At 35.8% G+C, this 22270-nt stretch overlaps 1 protein-coding gene across 1 annotated transcript in view; it reads right to left on the bottom strand.

Annotated features, from left to right (window-relative positions):
* The window catches only part of LOC122789756 (probable G-protein coupled receptor 83), a 534141-nt gene that overhangs the window by 181422 nt on the left and 330449 nt on the right, over positions 1 to 22270 (bottom strand). Inside the window, exon 3 of the mRNA XM_044057192.1 lies at positions 12103 to 12236. Coding sequence (XP_043913127.1) covers positions 12103 to 12236 — 134 coding nt within the window. The remainder of the gene's footprint in view (positions 1 to 12102; positions 12237 to 22270) is intronic.

Genomic DNA, 22270 nt, shown 5'->3' on the forward strand with positions numbered 1-22270 from the left:
CAACCCCAAGATTGCACTATAGTGCAGAAAATGCAAAGTAGTGAAAGTGGCCAAGCAAATTCATTCCCAGGGAAAGAATTCACCAAAAATCCGCTTCACTATTTTGCCTTTTTGTGCTTTTCAGTTCGACAAAGATGCATTTGACATCCTGCGTCTGCAACAACGTAATAGGGAGCCAGGAAAGCAAACAACTGCCATTCACTTTTTCTGAAATCAACAATTTGCAAGATTAAAGAGGAACAGCTGAAAGTTTTAAACATGAAAGAAAAGCCCATTTATGACCCCACAGCTGAGCTGACTTCAGTATATTTGAAAAGTCCAAGTTAACTCTTACAGTCCAGATGTCCAATTGATGCATAAAAATGCAGATAAGCTAGCTGAACTGCAAACCAGTATTTCACAGCTCTCTCTGTACAGTGATGCATCCTTAGCAATTATTTAAAAATGACTGAGAACAGTGCAATGGAATATTCATCTTCTTCTTTATTGTGGTTCAAAAATCAAAATATCCTCATAAGATTCACATTGCTCACTACACCATCAGCATCCTGTTTCTTAACTTATGCTCTTTCACCCTAAACATCAGTGACCTGAAGTAAATAGAAGACTTTTTTTCATTACTACAGTTTTGAAAATCAGCAGGAGGGGAGTTACTTTTTTAACTACTTTGTTTAACATTAAAATTACAGTGGGCTCTGGACTGTCAGGTGTCTATTGCTTTATACTGATTAGGGATGCTGTAAGTTCTGAGTAATTCAGTACGGTTGAGAAGTATGTTATCAGGGGGTCCCTTTCAGTAGATTGAACATTTACAAGTTCAAAGCTCATATGGCCAAAACCGTATGGTCGAACTTGTAAAAGTTTGATCGGACTGAATGGAGATCCGCAATCAGTGTGGAATGGGAAGATTTCCCTTTTCCACAATGTAGTGTGATCTCAGAGCTGTTATATTTAAGTAGGGGGTTGTGGGGAGTGCAGGCCCCCTGCTACAGATGTCTAGTTTTGTTGTTTGTGTTTTTTGTTTTCTTTTTTCTTCAGTGTTCAAACTTTTACAAGTTCGATCATATGGTCTCGGCCATATGAGCTTCGGACTTGTAAAAGTTTGGTCTACTGAAATAGATCCATTATGGGATAATATATCTTAACATAGACATCAAATGTAATTCATTATTTAAACTTCCTATGATGTGGCACAAAACTTAAGTGAAAATTGATTTGGTTTTCCTTAAGTGGTGTTTACACTCTGGAGAAAGCTGCATTTTCAAATGTTGCATTTCTTATGGCAATGGCTTACAATTTATCTTCTGAAAATGAATTGAAAGAATATGTTTTTTATTTCCTTGTTGCAAATCTCTTGTATTTCAAATGCTACGTTTGCATTTTCAGATTGTGCTTCTACAAAAATTGACAAAAGAATTTGACTGTATTGCACAAATATTCATATCTCTTATGATTTACAAAGATTAATTTATGTATTTATTCCCAGCATATCTTCCCACACTATATTGCTTCCAGCGGATACAACTATTGAAACAGGCAAATGTTTAACAACTTGCTGTGTTCATAAATGTTTGCTCTGACCGGCTACACAATTACTCCTTGTTAGCATGTTACTGAAGATTTCATTTATATTCATGTATAATGTTTTGAAACAAATGCACTTTACCTGCATATCAGACTATATAGGAAGAAATAATAGAATTTCAGTAACTATTTTGACAGCAGACTTTCCTGCCATGATTTTTTTGTAATGATCTTGCAGTCTTTGATCCAATTCATTCTAAATTACTTTGGCTAGAAAATCATAGCAGGATTTAGATGAGTTGTAATGAACACCTATGCACATGGTAAATTTTAGTTATCTACTCTGAAAGGTTTGCAAATCTGGCATTAAAATTTACCTTTAAATATGTGGTAGTTAATATTTATTTATATTTGTTGATTGTGAAAATCTAATTGGATTAAAAAAAATCAGCAGAAACCCAGTATGGGAAGATCCACTCAAAGTATTTTTTTTCTGTACACTATTCTACATTAATATAGAAGAATACAAGTAAAAGAGGATTAAAAATGTACTACAGAGACATAGGATTAAACAAAAACTTTTAGTAAGGTGCATAAACATACTTCAAATCCTTCAATACTGTGATAAATGTACATTGACATACATTGGATAAATATACGTTATATTAGGATAGGTAGTAGATATTTATGAGTAATAAAACTTGGTACTTTGGTTTGATGCCAAAGGATAAGTTGAGGCAAAAAAAATGAACAAGTGTGTACTTGAATAAACATTCAATAGTGAAAAATGATAAAAGAGAAACTTGTATTTTGAAAAAAAAAAAAAACAGTAATTAGGATGCAGAAAAATTCATATATTAGCATTAGGATGCAATGAATTAGTAAGTAGTAAATTAAACAGTAGCTTTTGCTGCTTCCACTTAAGGTATTAGCCTGCCACCCAGCAGATGTATTGCCAGGATCTATTTTGGTTTTGTTTAATATGATTTTTGAAATGTTACAGTGTTTCAATTTGCTCTACCTGTAGTGGGTGGGAGTTCAAAAGTTACAGACATAGCAGGAACAGAATGCACTGCAAGTAGTGTTATTAGATTTGGTGGTGAGGAAAATTGATTTATTTTGAGACCATTGTTTCTGGGGGTGGGGAATACTTTATGGTGATTGTAGTGCTGGGCAGCTTTCCGGTTTATATAGTTTTTTGGCAATAATTATTCATGAGTAGGTATTATATTCTGGAAATGTTAGACAGTATAGTTGTTTTAAGGTAAAGCAGTAGTGACTTTCTGTAGGTAGACATTGGAGGCAGACCTACTGATTTTCCTACAACAGTTATCTAGTTTCATTTCTGCATAGTATGAGTTTTAGTCAGACTGTGGTAGGTATAAAGAGGAGATGGTGGTAAGCAGGTTAATCACATGCTCCTAATTCTAAGTCCTAGCATCATTGTATTCCTGGATTCAGAACGATAGCAAATGGAGAATTGCTGGCTGCATATGGCCAATGGAGAGCAATACAAAAAATAGCAAACCATTTAAAATTTCTTGACAGACATTATAAATCTATTTTTTTTTAAAATATGTACAGGTATTACATTTAGACAAGTGGTAAAATGATGTTAAAGAGATAAAAGTGATGTTAATTAAATTTAGGACTCTGAATACAGCAACACATATTTATATGTTAACCAGAATAAGGCCATAATCATAGGTGCTTGTATACAAGGATAATGAGGAACATTGATCTTTTTTAAAGGACTTCTCACATTCTTATAGATGGCAAGGCAGTACTAATGGATTCATACCAGAAGCATAAAGTGACACTTTTTAGCTGCTAGTCATTTTAGCCCTCCTTGCTTTCCTATCAGATCTTAGGTTCCAAGACTACATTATTCTTGGAGATTGATGCACTAAAGAAATTTGCAGGGATTCTGGGACACATAACTGAATAAATCATAAGCAGAGATATACAGTTACAGAAACTGGAGAAATTCTGGTACATGTAAGTAAATATATTGCTAATATAAAAAGAAAAAATATATTTTTCTAAATGTTGAAATGACCAGTGAAATTACGCCTACAATTTTATCTGCATTTTTTGGAGACACCATCTCTACATACACAACTAAAAATGAAAGCATGTAAAGGGATAAAATATGTACAACATGAAAAAGGAAACAAAAATACATGAACAAACCATGTACATCATGGAAAGAATAGAAGTAGAGAAATGAATTATTAAAATATTTAAGTAGGCTGAACAGTCAAAAAAGCAGCATTTTTAGCACAGAGAAAAAAAGATACTCTAAAAGAGGTGACATAATTTGAAGCGAGAAGTAGAAAAGTTTATATTTTCACTGATGTATACTACACATATACAGTTGTCAGGATGACTGAGCAGTCTAACGCACTGTGTTGGGGTTACAGTGTCCCATGGAGGTGTGGGTCTATATCCTATTTCTGACAAATGAGTTTAGCAGTGTCAGTTGTGCAACAGGTAACACACTCACCTTTGGCACAGAAGGATATGGGTTATTTCCCACACCCAGCAGACTAATTGCTGCCACTGCAGTACAGCATAAGGGGGCTGCTGCTCTCCTGACTGTGCCATCCTTCTGATGAGACATTAAACTGACACCCCAGCAGCTAGAGTTGGTAATTGTTCAGGTGGATGTAAAAGATCTCACAGCACCTACCAAAAAGAGTAGGGAAAGTTGCTGATGCCCTGGTCAGACTTCTCTTAGTAGTATAAATAACACCTCAGGTTTCCCATGAAAAGAAACTATTAGCCAAGAGGGACTAACCTTCTCAACAAAGGATAAAAAATAAATATAAGAAAAATATACAGAGCATAACAATGTTTAATAAGTGAACCAACTCAAAATGTACTGTGTCATATAACCAAGTTTACTAAAATATGTTTGAAAATTTACCAATCCACCTATCGGATACCACGTATTAGAAAAAGAGCAGCAGACTGCTCAGTTACGCAAAAGTGCACTTATTTGAAAGTGCACTTTCGTGAACTCAGCTTCTATGAATGGATCGCACCACAGTGGAGGACAGTAGAAAAATGTGTTATGTCCTCCGCTGTGGTGCGGTAGTCACAGAACTTAGGGTTAGGGCATGGGTCATGTTAAGGGGATAGCTAGTAGGGCTATCCCCTTACCATGACCCATACCCTAACCTTAAGGTCCGTGACTACCGCACCACAGTGGAGGACAGCCTATCCTCCACTATGCTGCAGTAGTCATGGACCTTAGGGTTAGGGCACGGGTCATGGTAAGGGGATAGCCCTACTAGCTATCCCTTATGATGACCCACGCCCTAACCCTAAGGTCAGTGACTACTGCACTAAATGGCAGTACTTTGCCCATTCGCTGAAGCGGGTTTCGTAAAAGTGCACCTTCTATTAAGTGCACTTTCATGTAACCCAGGGTCTACTGTGTGAGTTCAAAGAAGTGTATTTTCAAACTTATACAGTGGACCTATATATATATATATATATATATATATATATATATATATATATATATAAATTCTTTGGTCATTACACATATTTGTTGTTTGTTATGAAGGATTATTTGATTCACTCGATTTTAGCTGTTCATATTTCTCTTAAATTTATGTAATATTCAAAGAATTTCAGGTAAATTAGTTTTATTATTTTCAAAATGCTAAATGTAAACATAAACTTTACTGACTTGGTTATTTTTCAGTTGCGGTACTCTCCTATGTCATATTCATATTCTGTGGTCATTTAGGCTATTCCTTGACCAGTACTACCTTGACAAACATCACTGTTCCCATTTGGGAATGTTGGGTCACCTTGACTACATTGTTTTAGTTACTGGTCGCGTCCACCCTAAATTACTGTACTTTTTGTGGGTGGCTACTGCTGTGGGTGTATGAAATTGTCATCTGATTACAGAAAGTTTACTGCTTAGTCAAACGTAGCAAATTAGCAAATTTCTTTTTCTTTTGATATGGGCAAGTTTTGATGTATGCATGGCATTTTATACAGCTGAATAAATACTTTTTCCAAAAGAAAGCACTAGATGTATTCATTTTTTTACAGATTTCAGATGCCAGCTGTTTCATGAAGATTTGGGTCCAGGTGAACCATCAGACATTTGTGGAGAATTGGATATGTTCGCTCATGCTGAATGTGTCTCGGATGAAAGTGTGACTACTGTAGAAGTTACTCGTGACACTGTAAAACACCGTTCATGCAAAAGAGCATGCAAATGTGGGCACAAAGTAAAGGAAGCTGTTCATACTGCAGTTGAAGAAGATGACTACGGTTCTTCAGAGCAAAGAAAATGAAACACTACAAAGCTGTCTGGAGGTGTGGCAGGAAGTAACAAGACTACAACTTGAAAATACACATCTTAAGAGACAGTTTGGGTACTGTCAAGCCATAGGACCAGTTGAAAACCCACAGACAAGTGCACTGAGCCTATGAAATCTCAGGAAGTAACCACACTACTTGATGCACATCCAGAACTGCTGATGAAGACACCGTTGGAGTTTTGGTGTTGATCTGTTTGATCACTTGAAAACTCAGATGGAACTGTATGCACATTGTGATAAAGAATACACCAGGGTTTTCAATGTCCACAGAAGAGATTAGACAGTTCGTTGGCATTGTTCTGCTGTCAGGATACCACACATTGCCTAGAGAAAAGGTTACTGGGGCACAACTAATGATGTGGGTTGTGATATAGTGAAGAAAGCAATGACCAAAAATAGATTCTAGGAACTGAAGACATTTTTCCATGTAGTTGACAACAAGAACCTGGAGCAGTTTAAAGATGCAGAAGTGAAACCAGTTCATTAATGCAGTTTGGCATGTTTGAAGAGAAGCTTAGTACAGACAAATTGATGCCTCCATATTATGGCCACCATGGAGACAAAATGTTTATAAGGGGTATGCCAATAAGATTTGGCTATTTACTGAAGTAAATCAGATCAGCCTGAAAACATTGGCTTAGGAGAGCATGTTGTTCTCAGTTTTGTCGATAAAATTCCATTAAAAAGGCAGCATATTGTGTTCTTTGACAACTTCTTCTCATCATATTCACTCATATCTCAAAAGAGAGATTTGGAAATGCATGTCACTGGAGCAGCATGTGAAGGCAGACTCAGCAATTGCTTTACCAAACAAACGAGAGTTACAGAAGTCACAGTGGGGAAAGTATGTACGCAAGTGTGATGGCAAAGTTAGCATTGTCAGATGGAGTAACAGCAATGTGGTGACATGTATGTGGAACTTTGTTGTCAACCCCATTGTGATGATTGAACACAATGTCTTAAGTACTGTGAGTGGCAAATAGGCAAAGATTCCACAGCCAAGAATGATAGCTAACTGTACATCAGGAATGGGTGGTGAGGATCTGCTTGACTTACGTCTAGCAGCATACTGTCCTATGATAAAGTCAAAGAAGTGGTGCTAGAAACTTCTAGTCAGTGCATTCAGCGTTGTAATAGCTGCTGGATGGAAACTTTACAGCAAAGTTGTGTCATCTTCAAACCATCTCACACATCTCGAATTTCACCAAGAAGTTACCAGAGGCTTGCTCAAGGGAGTACCTCATAGCCGGCTATGTGGACCCACTGCACCAGTACCTCATCTTGTGTGATACGATGGCACCAAACAGTACATTTAGCCAACATTGCAAGGGACTTGAGCATTCTGCCAGTTGAATGTACAAAAGAAATATGGAAAGTGTGACAAGTGCCTTCACATCAGCTGCTTTGAACTGTGCCACACTCAGCACTTTTGAAATTTGCTAGGCTTGGTGTCTTGAACTGCCATATGACAATTCAGTGAATTTATTTTAGACTTTTGTTTGAAATATCACATATACTGTAAAAATAATATGAAGATGACAGTTGTAAAGTGCAGTTAAAACATTAACATTACAAGACAGATGCGGTTAGACTATTGCTAATGTTAATGTACCAATGTTCCCATTTGGGAACATGGGTATCATTTTTTGATGTTGGTCAATTTTACTGTGAGCTTGCATTTCTTTATGTGAGAGGATGAGAAATTGTCAGGAAATATTATATTTAACAGATTTTGCCTTTTATTTATACACCTGGGAAAATAAAAGTAAAATAAAAAAAATGCAGATTTTTTCTTAGGCAAGATTATTTGCAAAACAGATGAGACAAGTAAACTTTATCCAATCTGGTAAAAGAAAAACTTCCTCATACATCTGCACAATGTAGTAGATGGCTACTTAGCACCACAGTCTGGAAGAATGTGGAATATCAGAGTTGTGAAGCAGAAACACAGTGGTGGAGGGATATCGTAGTGAAGTACTCTTCAAAAGGGAGGAGAGGGATAACTGCATGGTGGTCTTTGTAATATGCTGAAAGTATTACAATTCAGTATGCGACTGAGATTTGTCTCTAAGAAAAGGCTATTATGCATTTCATTGGCACACAGCTGGTGCAGCATGCCTGTGTCAAGGCATGGAGTATCATGCGTGAGTGAGATATGGGAGAGTAATAACTTGTCACTGACATATGGTGACAACACCTGTGGGTGTGGGTTACTGATCAGGGAGATGTGGACAATGTGTTCTGGAGCTGCATGAAATACAGGTTTTATCTGTACTTGTACAACTGCTTGATCCAATCACTGACAATGTGTCAGGTAAAAATATCAATGAAAACACAAATTGTCCAAGGAATGGAGAAGGAAGGTAGCTATGATACTATGATCAATACAGGGGGCAAGGGCAGCTGCTATGGCAAATAAACAGATGGGGAAAACTCCAGAGACATAAATAAGTCAATACTGGTTGCTAGCAAAGATATGAGATTTATCGCAAATTACTGTAAGAGTAAAGTGTGTCAAAAAGCAAAAAATAAATAAATAAATAAATAAAAAAAGGACTGCAATCTTCATTTTCCTTAGGGCATGGTTAAATCCAAGACATGTGGCCTTATAGCTAAGGCAGAAGAAGGAGGATAACCTTTATCAAAACCTCAAACACATCAAAGAGCTAAGGTACAAGACTGAAGGAGAAAAAAACTTGTTTTGATCATTTGGAATTTAAAGCTGTCTGAAAAAAACTGTGACTTTCTGAGTTCCAGGGTAAATAGTGAGAGGGAATAGAGTGAGATCCATGACAAAAAGTGGTTCAGTTAACTGGTGCAAGACTTATTCTTCTTCTCTTTTGGCTGTTCCCATTAGGGGTCGCCACAGCGGATCATCTGTTTCCATTTCTTCCTGTCCTCTGCATCTTGCTCTGTCACACCAACCACCTGCATGTCCTCTCTCACCACATCCATAAACCTTATCTTAGGCCTTCCTCTTTTCTTCTTACCTGGCAGCTCCACCCTTAGCATCCTTTTCCCAATATACCCATCATCCCTCCTCAGCACATGTCTGGTGCAAGACTATAAAAGAAATAAATACAATTATGGATGTTATCCTACCTAAGAAAATGTAAGAATGAATTAGAAGGTGAAGGGACTTCTCAGAGCTCACAATAAATAAATAAATAAATAAAATAAACATGGCGCACTCATTGCTTGGAAGGGAAGAGGACAGATAGAGGAGAGTAGTGCATATACAGAGCGATAAATTAAGAGAAGGTCAAAACAAAGCTGGCTTTGCTGCAAGAGACAAAAAAAAATGGGTTTGGATGGGCTACTTTGTAGAATCATCCTGGACCTCTGTAGTGTGCTGGTACATCCCCTGACAGTGGCTTTCAAAAATGTAACTGCTAGTGCGCAAGTGCTTGAAGATTGGAAGTTAGCAAATGTGATACCCATCATGCCCTTGAAAAAGGGGCAAAAAGGAAAACTGTGGGTAATACAATCCTTTCAGCCTAAAGCTAGGAGCAGGAATGTTCACAGAGGTGATGCTGATAAAAATGTGTGCTGCTTTCTTAGCTGTCAACATCTCTTGGATAAAAGAACATCAACTCACAGTCCAAAAGAGTTGTCATTCAATCCTAATCCAGTTTTATGAGTGAATTACAGGAAAAAGTAATACTGAGGTAAAATTAGAGTCTGTCTGTCTGTATTTCATCAAGGACACTGACTCAGTCTTGCACAAGGGGGTGCTAGGAATATTGGAGAGGCTGGTGGTAGGACTGGTAATCAGGAGTTCAGCTGTTGCATGCCTAAACAGTAGAGCACGTGGATTTGACTAGTGATGTACCAATGCTGTTGGTCCTACTTCCCATTACTCTTTAAATCCTCATCTAAGATGTATCTAGTTGAAGAGAAAATAATACCAGACACTTTAATGATGGCACAAAGTCATGTGCAATACCAGAGAATGGTGGAAAAATATAAAGTAGGAATGGAAAGACTGACCAATTGGGTAGAGAAGTGGTGAGGTTAAAGTTCATTACAGACAAATACAAAGTACTGCAACTGGACCACAGCAATCCTTGGGTGGAACATTAGCTTGGGTGAGTGAGCCTGATGGATCCAAAGTGGGAAAGGGATCTCATGGTATTGATCACAGTGGGTCAGGACCACCAGAAGTAGAGTTAGAGAGTAGTTACAAAGAAAACAAACAAAAGGCTGTATCATTAGAAGGACTGATTCAAGAAGCAAAGTGATAAGGGTTCACTGCACTCTGCCCTGGTTTGACTATACCTTAGGAACTGCGTGAGGCACTGAATATCACACAGTGAAAGGAACATCAAGCTGTTGGAAAAAGTGCAAAGGAAGGCTACCTGAAAGGTTCATAAGCTCAAAGGGAAAAACTATGAGTAGAAGCTAAGAGGTCTTCTCAACAGAGACAGGAATGGTGGCATGAATGGATACAGAGTATCAGAAGAGAGAGAGATTTGAAAGAATTGATGGTAATGGGAATGTCACAGATGGGGTAGGGTACAAAACTACTAACTGTAGACACTGGCTACTTCCTGCATCTGCAAACATACTGCATATAGCAGGCAGTTTGCACCCACAAATATGTTTTGGAGATCCAGTTAAGAAAACCATTCAAATAAGACATCAGACATGTGAAAAAGAGGGTGATAAGGAATATTTTGACAACGGGGGCACAAATTTTTATTGTTTTTAGAAGACAGATTGTCTAAACTTATTATCTCTCTCTCTACCATGTGGGAAATGCCAAGTACTTAACAATGTTGTGTTTGCCTTTAGGGTAATGGCAGCAGACGTATATATAGAAGATGATTCTATGCCAAACATTTTCACAACCCCCCCCCCTACAGCATAGCATAGACTTGTGGCCAGTGGCTAGCAGGAAACTTATGGGGTTTGTAATCACAGTGTTGTAGTTTCCTTTTAAAAGGAATATGTACATGTGAGATCATGAACATTGTAGGGTTTTTTGCATTACTTTTAACATGTAAAGACTGTGCTGTTGATTCACAATTTCTTGTTCTGCAAATGATGTTCAGGTTGCATATAAAATGTAAACACAAACCACTTTAGGGAGACAGAAGTCATATCTTCTGCTTTCTGGCAGTGAAGAAAATACATTATTGCCCATTACACTAAATAAGGATCATTTGAGAAGCATAAGTAAAAAAGAAATGAAATAATTTCTCACCAAAAACAAACCCATTAAGTATATATTATATCTCATGTTATTTCTAAAACTGTTCCAACATGTGAAAAGGAAGGTAATAGGACTTCTGCATATTACCAGTACTTTATAATGGAGTGAGCAGCACGTGATTCCATTAAAATTAAATCAGGGAGGAAAAACAGAACAAAATATAAACCAGTTACTACTCTCACAGCTTTCCAACTGCCAAACTAGCAACCCTCGCAATGATCCTTTTTACAATAGAAAGAATTAAACTCAAAAATGTTGTTTGGCACCATGCAAAATATGCTGACAGTTAAGACATTTTTTTCTATGCATTGCTTTTCATCTGAGTTTAATGCAGCAAACTAAATAACAGCATATTTCTAACCATAATTGAAATTTCTGTTTTGAAATGGCCTTATTATACATATATAAGATAGTAGTTAAAGCAGTTTTGTCTAATCCAGGCCTGTTGGCATGGAGGGATAAAACAGGGACTATTGATCACGTGACCAGTATCCAGGTTGTGGATCAGGCATCTGATGAAGCTCTCAGGTTATCAGGGATACAATAATCATGGGAGAGGGGAGTGGGCTTGAATCAGCTGCTCACTACCACATTCCCTTAGAGCCAGGGTAACTGTGTAAATACTCAACTTTGGGGAGGCATTAGGATAACCAGCTCAAGTGTGCAGTTGCATGGCTAAGTCACTGTAGCTTCTGTATGGATGTGGATTGCATGTATTTCTGCCCTGGTGCAGGGTTAGGGGATTACAAAAATGCAGTCATTGCTGAGCTGCAGGTGAGATCACAAAGTACCCTGATGACTCCCTCAATGATGGTTGCCCTTTGGGCAGCTATCATCCCAATCCTGGATGAAATTCCCTGCAAAGGGCAAGAATGGCTATGCCCAGTTGGTGGAATGTTTAATGGCCAGCAATCAAGGGGAAACATCACATCAAAAGGAAAAACAGTTTTGTCAAAGAGTCAGAGTGTTGGAAAATTAATTGTCAAATAGAGTGCCAACTGAAACACGTCTTACCTATAATTGTATTGGAAGAGCTTTTGGTAAATAGCATGAGGTAGGGAAAAGCAAGTTCCCATCACCCAGATGACAGCGATGCTGAGGACTCCCTTGGAAAGAGACATTCTTGGTTTCAGAGGGTTGAGAATCACCTGTAGTTAACACAACAGACATAACATTAGCTTTGTCCCTGACAGATACATACTGCATGACCTAATTTTGTAGTTTTATTTTAAATCACTTGTAGAAATACATTGAGAAAATCTGAAACTGATATCCAAAAATATAAGATTTATTCCACTGTTCCAATGAACAAATTTATTTTTTTTAAAATAAGTGAGAAAAGTCATACTATATGAAATGGATCAGGGAAATAAAAACATTATTACTGACCTGTGAACCTATGAACTTATTAGTGAATTACTGACCTATGAACCTATGAACTTGTTAGTCAATGCATACCATTATTTGGATGATTATGACTGGTAGCAAACAATGGACAGATCTTTGAAAACTTGCTGATTTCCTTAATGTCAGTATTATCATGGAATTGCTATATAGAAGTAAGTATGGTGCAGAGGGAGCGTGACACCCATTAAAACCTCATGGCTTGTACCACTTTGTCAGGGGCAAGTTTATTTATTTATTGTGATAAGAGACATTATAAAGTCTGCATTTTTGGCAAAAATATTAGGGTTGCTGTTTCTATAATGAAAGCAATCCAGTAAAGATACCCAAGAATGTCAACATAAAAATTATGAGAGAAAGGAAATGTTATGAATTATTGTAGACATTTTCCTTTTTTCTGTTACACCTATCCATATGGATTTAGAAAGCTTTGTTCAGTTGAAAGATTAGAGGACAAATTGGTGCACAAGGACTAGTGGTTACACTTTTTCTTGTCGGGTGATATTAAATAATTAACAGTTTTTAATACAACTCCTACGATAAAGCAAAATTTAATTTAGCTCATCTTAGAAAAAAAGCCTACTAATTATTGTAACATGTGTTAGTCCAGTGATGTAAGATCCAGGTTCTAGTCATAGTATCATTTAGTTTTGGCAGAAAAGCAGTCTAGGTGATAAAGGACCAGATGAGTTGGATTCAGAATAAATACCTATATACACATCTGCCTTCTCATTGTAGTAGATAGAAGGAAAGCCCTGCACATTTAGCAAATGAGTGTCAGGTATACAACAGTGTAGAGTATGTAATCAGGTATAGTACTCAGAACTCGAACCTGGGACCTTCTACACTGTAGGTCATGACTCAGCCTATCTAGCTACTTGAATACAGTAGTGTTGAGTATGTAACCAGGTACACAATAGTGTAGAGTATATAACCAAACCTAGGTTTATCATTGTGAAGCCTCTTGGTTAAGGTTGTTTGTACTCATTCCATATTTTGACGAGTCAAAAAAAGTTAGTAGCATAGATGTCTGGGACCTGGCACATTACCCTGCATTCAGTTTATCACATGCCAATAATACCATCATGGTTCAGAAGCAGCAAGATATGGTTACTTACAAAGAAGATGTCCCTCAGCAAAGTAAAAGTCATTGTTCCATAATATGGGAATATTATGAAACACAGAGTAACGAGTTGAACTTAAGGGTACAAAATCTTTGATATGCATTTAATTACTGTAAAGAACCAATGATTCTTGTCTTGAATATCATAACCAAATATAGGGCATCTGTTACTTCACCCATCACACAGATTCGTACACAATCAAACAGTTTCTCTCTATCTGTCTAGCTAGCCCTTTGCACATCTATCCTTAAGTACATGAAGAAAAGTATGTGATGACCATTGTGTGACATGTAGTACCGATACTTTTTTCAAACATTCGTCAATTAAATTATCAAGCATTTATTATCACTCTACCCTCATTATGTTTCATTGTTATTTAGATTCTTTCCTAGAAAAGGGGAGCTCTTGCACATACTACATCCATCAAAATGTACATTTAAACATAACAACAAACAAACATGCAACACAGACAAACTCACAGAATGAAAATGCAACCAAATTTAAGTGTAGACATTAATACTTAAAATTTAAAATATTATCAGAACCACAAGCAGGCAGTTGAAAATGTAATACTGGCAAATTAGACCCTAAAGGAATAGCTGCAGTAAATTGGTAGATACTAAATACTAAAAAAAATTCAGCAACATTTGAAAACATTAATAATAAAGACAACATTTGTTTCATAACTAAAGTGGAAAGCAACACACAAAGGACATCATTCATTGAAACTCATGTGATCTTTGCAAAGATAGACAATGTAAACAATTGCATCATCATCATCATATAGTAAACGAAGAAGAATCAATAATAGAAATGAAAACGTATATATAAAATAGATAAATGGATGCATGGGATTCAGTTTATATAAAAAATAAAATATATATTTACTGGATGCTTAAAATGTCTTATTGCTTGTGGCTTTGACACTCGTAAAGACACATGTTGCCTAATGCTGCAATAAAAGGCAATTCTTTTATTACTCACTAGAGTCCCATATATTCCATATACAACACAGCTTATCATGGCTGGCAGTGCAATATTGACTTTAATAAAACCCCATGTATTAATAACTTTTCTTCTACTCAGTTGAGATTTTAGTTCTGTAATCATATAGTATATGCTGAACATTTGATCCAGATAATGAACACTGTTAATGTGAAATGCCAATACCATGTAAAAAATAGGAAAAAGGAAGATATAGATGCACGGATTCTAAAGCTGAAACAATTTGAACACAATTTAAAAAGAGTTTTCTTTTAAACTGTTTAATTTGTTACATAGTGTGTAAAAAGTTATTGAAAATATATTAAGAATAAAATAGAAGCATAAGAAGAAAATCCAGAATATACTCCAATAAACACTTTTACCTCATAAAGAGTTCTGAATATGATAAAGTGCTGCAAAAATAAATAAATAATAAATAAACTTACTCCACGAGATCCCAAGTCAACTAAGAATGCAACTAGTTCTACATTTATGTCACAATCAAGGTCAAAGTAGTTCATAAATGTTTATATGATTAGATCCAGCATTTGTTTCACCCTCAAGGTCTGGAAGTTCATAAATGTTTATGAGCTTAGACTTTGATATAGTTGTCATAGTGTTAACTCTTGTTTTACAGTCCACTCCAATAAAGCATCTTTTCTGCAGTAAGTGAATATGTTATTGTGCTGAATATTTGCACTTATGATTTTTAGTAATTCATATACATACATATATACATATACAGTCACACACACACACACACACACAAGTTCTTTCACATTCATTATTTTCTACTTTGTACTTTTATAAGAATAAAGGGAAGCATAATGTTTCCAATCAAATTCAGAATTTCTTTTGTTTAATGCAACAATTGCATCTAGATTTAATATTGCATTATGCTTTGCTTCTATTTTTCCGCTATTTACCTTGTCATTGCTATACTTTGTATGGGTTAATATTCCTTGTAACACTTGTTACTTTTCTTATTGGATACTCTTTAGTACCAAACTTCAGTCTTTTTATCAGCTTTATATATGTTTTTTTCTGATGATAGTTCCAGTTGGTGGGGTTCTAGCTGAAATTCATACTTTTGCATCATATAGGTCTGCTGTAGTATCATGTATTCTTGACAACTATTATCATATTTTATTGTGAAATGCCAGTGACTTTTTCATGTTTTTTTTGTGCCAATGAATGCATTTTCTCAATGTATGTGTTGCTTCTGACAAATGTTTGTTTTCTTCTGTTCTTTACTTTTGTTTTTATCATAACTATTTTTATGTAATGGTAAGATTTCTTAAAGTTGGATATCCTAATTCTTTACCATGGAGTTCATTTGTTGCAGGTTTAGAACTTGTAGGGATTACAGACTCATACCCCCTTTTGTGGTAGGAGGTATTTTAAATTGTATCAAGGCACTTTTACTGTCAGTGGAAAATGATGTAGAGTTGTGGGAAAAGCTGTGTGACACCACTGTTGAAAATGAAATGATGCTGTACTTTCAGATATCTGCCACAATGTGAGAAAAAGTGTTACAGTATTGTATTCAGACTTTAAAAACACAACAGATGGAAAGAAGCATTAGTCATTCAATATACTTACCATAGCAGAAACAATATATATTAGAGCATCCTGTTAATTGTGTTGATCAAGATGTTTAGACCACACTATTTCATGCACTTAAATCATTACACTGACAGTGAGGTGGATTACCACCTAAAAACCTCTCCCCTTTCCCTATTTTCAGTGGACATTTCAAAAGACACATCAAGGATCTAACTACAAGTGCTTTTTCACTGCACACATCATCTAACTTCTCCCTCATGTACATCACCTTGATCATCTGCTCTTACCTGCTGCTTCTCTCCCATATTTAAAACTAAAATATTCCATATTTTTTACTCTGTCAATAATATTTATTCATTATATAATAAAAATCCACCAACAGAGAAAGCAGCACAGGCAACCACGGACTTTATAAGAACCGGGGGGCTTTCCCCCTGACTAAACCCTTTCTACATTTTTACTATTTCAAACGTTTAAGTGTTCGATCTGTAAAGGTCGACTTTTACAGATTAGAATATTTAAGCCTTCGTTCTAGTAATATAGACCCCATTATTCATATGTTCCTCACTTGTAATAGCAGCTTTGTGTCTGCACAAAAAAGTTTAATGGACAAAGCTCATGAATTAATTGTTAAACAGCCTTGGATATATTTATATATTGTCTCAGGACAAGGGTGGGTGGCTGAAATGATTTCTGTCTATGTTGAATAACATTGTAGCATTGTCGCCTCACAGTAAGACATTGTCCTGTTCGATTCTCAGCTAGAGCTTCTTCTGTGTGTAGACATGCGTGAATGGGCATACATTCGTTGAAGGTTGTGCATCAGAGCTGGCAACTCGGCATGTAAAAATATACTGCCAATCATTAGCGGACCGGAGTTCCTCTGTGGCGACTACTAACCGGGAAAAGCCAAAAGACACAACATTAGACAATTACTTGGTGGTTCTTAATGACTCTGGACAGTTTTTATCCCAGTTATTTGACTATTGTTCTAAGGTGGGCCCATGTGCTAATTTTCTATTTGTAACATTACACATATGTTCCTTGTTCACAGTGATACCAATGATAGTGGTTTGGAATTTGTTAAGCAATTTTTATTAGATGATGGAACTTATGATCTAAAACAGATATATTTAATATGTCTTTTTATAGAAACCATCTTGGACAATAATGTCTTCACCTTTGATAATTATTATAGGTAGAAGATCAGAGTGGCCATGGGCACCCCCGGTGCCAACAGCTATGCCAATATGGTGTTGGCACAGTGGGAAAAGACATGTGTCCTGGACAATAATAGTTTTTTGGGTCATATCAAGTTCTACAGATGTTTTGTAGACAATGTTTTTATGTTGTGGGAGGGAACTATAGAAGATTTCATGTGTTTTCTAGAATATTTACATGGCACCACTAATTTTCTTAAGTTTACCAGTAACATTATCAATGGCAAAGGATGCATATGGAGGCTTGTCTGGAGTTTAAGGTAATACTGAGAGGTTTACATATCTTTGTCATGCCTACATATGGCAAGCAGCATCCTGAGCTTCTTAAAAACTGGCAGAACCTAAATTTGGATACAAGTTTTGCATATATTAGGATGCATCTAGACTATTTTTTTTCCTTGGAACTTGCTTTAATTGACTCAGTTAAAAATAAGCAATGTTTCTTAACTGGCAATTTTCCACCCTCTACTTTGGACATTTACTTGGACAAAGTTTACACTAATGTATCAGCGTATGACCTAAGACTCAAACAGCAAAAGACACAAAAATTAAAAAGAGGCATGCATGATTTTAAGAATGGTGCATTGTTCTCCTGGCCTAGAAGGAATGTGCAAGATCGCAATGCCAGTAATGCTGAGGGGTCCAATAGTTTAAGAAATAAGCATGATGGTATTGCTAATAGTGTTAATGGGACTGGTGACCTGAGAGAAGGCCCGATTCCTGAATTAAATATCACACCTGCATTGATTTCAGCACCAGTGATGAGTGCTAGTTCACTCTCTATGACCTCTGGTGCTTCTATCACTTCACAGTTAGATGTGCATCCTAGAGAGACTTTTGTTACTGACATCAATGAAAAGTTTTTTTCGAAATTGCCGCTCCCTTTTCGAGACAAAAGGAAGCAGGAGAGAGGATGCTCAGGCAGCAGGGGGCGGAAACATCGTTTGTAACAGCAAGACACTCTACTAATGCTGTGGTTGAAGAGGATGTGGGCCAAAGGCACAATGGATTAGTGTTTCATTTATCTAGAAGGATACTAAATACTGATGAGAATAATGTCCTGCAAAGTGGTTTATCCTTCATTCCAACAGGGTGTTCATCTTTAGGTGAAGTTTCAATGGACATTAATTTATCTGCTCTCAGTGTTATGCTGAAACTGTTATTTCCTACTGAACAAACTGTAAGTACTTTCAAAAGACCTAGTACTATTAATCCCCCACTAAATGCTACATTAGAAGTATTTTGCAACTTATGTGAGCATGATTTGAGTCTAGCATTGAATACTGAACAGTCTGAGAATACAAAACCTTTCTTTAATTTAACCATCAAAGAGATGCAAGCCTTAAACAGGCTATGCAATGACAACTCAATTTATATATGACCAACAGATAAAGGAGGTGGACTAGTTGTTATGGACTTTGAAAAATATGAGAGTTCTGTGTTACAGCTTTTGAATGATGAATTGACTTATGAGAAACTTGTTATTTCTGATGTTCATGATGTTATTTACAGGGTGCGTTCTATATTGGATGATTGCCTGTTTTTGAATATTATTGATGTTAACATTTTTAAGTTTTGCTTTGTTGATTCTTCCTTAATACCAGGTTTTTATACACTACCCAGAATACACAAAAACGTATTCAATCCCCCCAGAGACCAATTGTCTCAGGACGGGGGTGGGCGACTGAAATGATTTATGTCTATGTTGAACAACATTTAAGAGCAATATTAGACAATTACTTGGTGGTTCTTAATGACTCTGGACAATTTTTATCCCAGTTATTTGACTATTGTTCTAAGGTGGGCCCATGTGCTAATTTTCTTTTTGTAACATTAGACACATGTCCTTTGTTCACAGTGATACCAAATGATAGTGGTTTGGAATTTAAGCAATTTTATTAGATGATGGAACTTATGATCTAAAACAGATTTAATATATCTTTTTATAGAAACCATCTTGGACAATAATGTCTTTACCTTTGATAATTGTTATTATAGGCAGAAGATCGGAGTGGCCATGGGCACCCCCTGTGCCAAGAGCTATGCTAATATGGTGTTGGCACACTAGGAAAAGATGTGTCCTGGCCAATAATAGTTTTTGGGTCATATCAAGTTCTACAAACATTTTGTAGATGATGTTTTTATGTTGTGGGAGGGAACTATAGAAGATTTCATGTGTTTTCTAGAATATTTTCATGGCAGCACTAATTTTCTTAAGTTTACCAGCAGTTATTCTACACAACAGATAGACTTTTTGGATGTACGGTTAAACAAAGGTCTTTCTGGTAATATTATTACCAGTCATTATAGAAAAGACTGTCATAAAAATCATATCTTGCATAGAAATAGTCTCCACCCCCCACACATTTTTAAAAACATCATTAAAGGTCAAGCAATGAGACTTTCTCGCCTAAATAATAGGGATGATAGATTTATGACAGATTTGAAAGTACTAGGTGATGAATTATCAGCAAGGGGTTATAGGGATGGTGAAGTAGAAAAAAGCATTAATGAGGCCAGAGTACTTAGAGGTAGTAGAGCTTCCCCCTAGTATTCAGATACAAACTATAGGAATGGAGTATCTGGATCAGTTACTAGCTATAAAGCTCCAAGGGTAAATTTGACATATTCTAGCAATATCAAAGTTATTTGTGATACTATAAAAAAGAACTGGCAGGTTTTTGACATCAGATAGTATAATTAATGCTGTAATAGGAACAGAACCAACTTTTTTGTTTAGGAACAAAAAGTCCTTGAAAAGGCTATTATGTTATAAGAGCTTTATAACTAGTAATAGCAATAATATACAGGGGACCTTTCCTTGTGGTTCCTGTAACTTCTGTCATTTAATTGACACACATAATAGCTTTATACATCCTTACACTGGTGCTGTTCATAATTTTAATGTCCATGCGACTTGTAGGGCAAAAAATTTAGTTTACTTGGCACAGTGCAATGTCTGTAAAAAAATTTACATAGGCAAAACAAATAGGATGCTGTTTGAAAGAATGAGGGAAAATCAGAGGGATATCAGGAATTTGAATGTCAACAATTCTCTGGCTAGGCATAATAAAGACACTGATACCACACATAACTTAAATTTTAAAGTTATTGAGATGGTCAGTGAAAATGGTAGACTCTGTGATATTATTAATCATACTGGAAGCCATGAATTGTTTTGGATATTACATCTGCAAGATGATAAAGCTTTTGGAGTAAATGCAAAGGTTTCTTTAAAACCTAAATTGATTTATATTTGATTGAATTATGTAATTTGATATGGTCTGAAAACGTTTTTACAAAAGCGCTTTCCAGTTTTAATTATTAAAGCATTTATAAATACCTTCTAGCCTTTGGCACAGATTTTTATTAATATTTAGGAAATATCCAAATGTTCATTTGCACAAAAACTGTTACTTGAGACATAAAAAGTAGTTTAGTACAAAATGTCTGAATCTTAGAACACAAAGAGACAAAGCAGATGCAACAACTGAAGTTGAAGCACAGGGTCAAAGTAAACATCGGGATTTTGCCCATTTTATTTTTTGGAAACTGAAAATTTATGTTTGCAACACATTGAAGTTAACTGAATATATGAAATTCAAGATTTAAAAATGAAGGCAGAAAACCTGCTAACCCTTATAGACTTGTAATGGACTTTGGTGGCTGAAGTGTTTACAATATCTACGAGGCTAAAAAAGAAAAGATGAAGTTAAGTGAAAGGGGAGCAACTGTGAAACTCAGAAGGAAATGGATATAAGTATGCTGGGGTTGAGGCAAGGAAAGATGATAGTAATGTTAGCTGAAGGAGAAAACTCTTTAGCCATCCTAGAGAAAAAAGATGGACCAAGTGCTCTCTGAGATTTTGAAGGTAAGCAATCTATTTTGCAGAGGAGGGGAACAATCTTAAATGTTCTAGGAACAAGAAATTACATGGATAATAAACTAATAAACTTCCTCAGCATAACAGACACAAATAAACAAAAAAGTTTGATCTAGGCAAATGTCACAAGTTTGTTATAAAATATAAATGTTTTCATGCCTGCTCATTAGGAAACTTCAATAAAATCTATATAACATTATATCATTTCCCTTATATAATGTCATCAAATCATGCAATTATAAATATCCTCTTCTACATTGATCATTGCAATAATTAATAACTCTTCCACAACATTAAAAACTTGCTTAAATAAAACCTTATTTGAGTATAAGACTAAAAACAACAAAATCAAATAACTAAAAGACAAAAAACTTATATATATATATATATATATATATATATATATATATATATATATATATATATATACAAACACACAAAGAGGAAATGCTGTTAGTACTGTTTTAGTCTTGGTAAATAGAATCAAACAAATATGATATAAATGATTTAAAAATGCACATTAATTAACTATCCTATAGTTTGTCTGCCCCTAGAGGTAGCATATTGTTAATAGATATTTTCTCAGTTAATCCTCTATTCTCTATGGATTTATCTATACCCTCATTTAAGAAAAAAATGGAACACTTTTGACTATATTTTTTTACAAATCTTTATTGACGACTGCAAGTCTAACTGAGCCATTATGGTCATAATTTATAATGACATAGCAATGTTCTTACCCTTGTTGCAGCTGTCTCCATTGCAATCTGCTGTGTATTCTGCTTGACTCTGTCTTTTATGTCTACAAGTTGCAAGAAACACTATCCCATTGTCCTACTATACCCCATGGCACTGATATCCTGCAGCAAGGACTGCAACACCTCATTCCACAATTCTTCATCTTCACCTCCTCTAACCAGCAGACATAAGCTACGCTGCCCAATGGCTTAAAGGAGGAAAACATTCTTTGAAATCTAGAAATTTAACAGCCTCTGACTCCC

The sequence above is a fragment of the Protopterus annectens genome, chromosome 15.part0 (assembly GCF_019279795.1).
Source record: "Protopterus annectens isolate FY-2018-M chromosome 15.part0, PAN1.0, whole genome shotgun sequence".
NCBI lineage: Eukaryota > Metazoa > Chordata > Ceratodontiformes > Protopteridae > Protopterus > Protopterus annectens.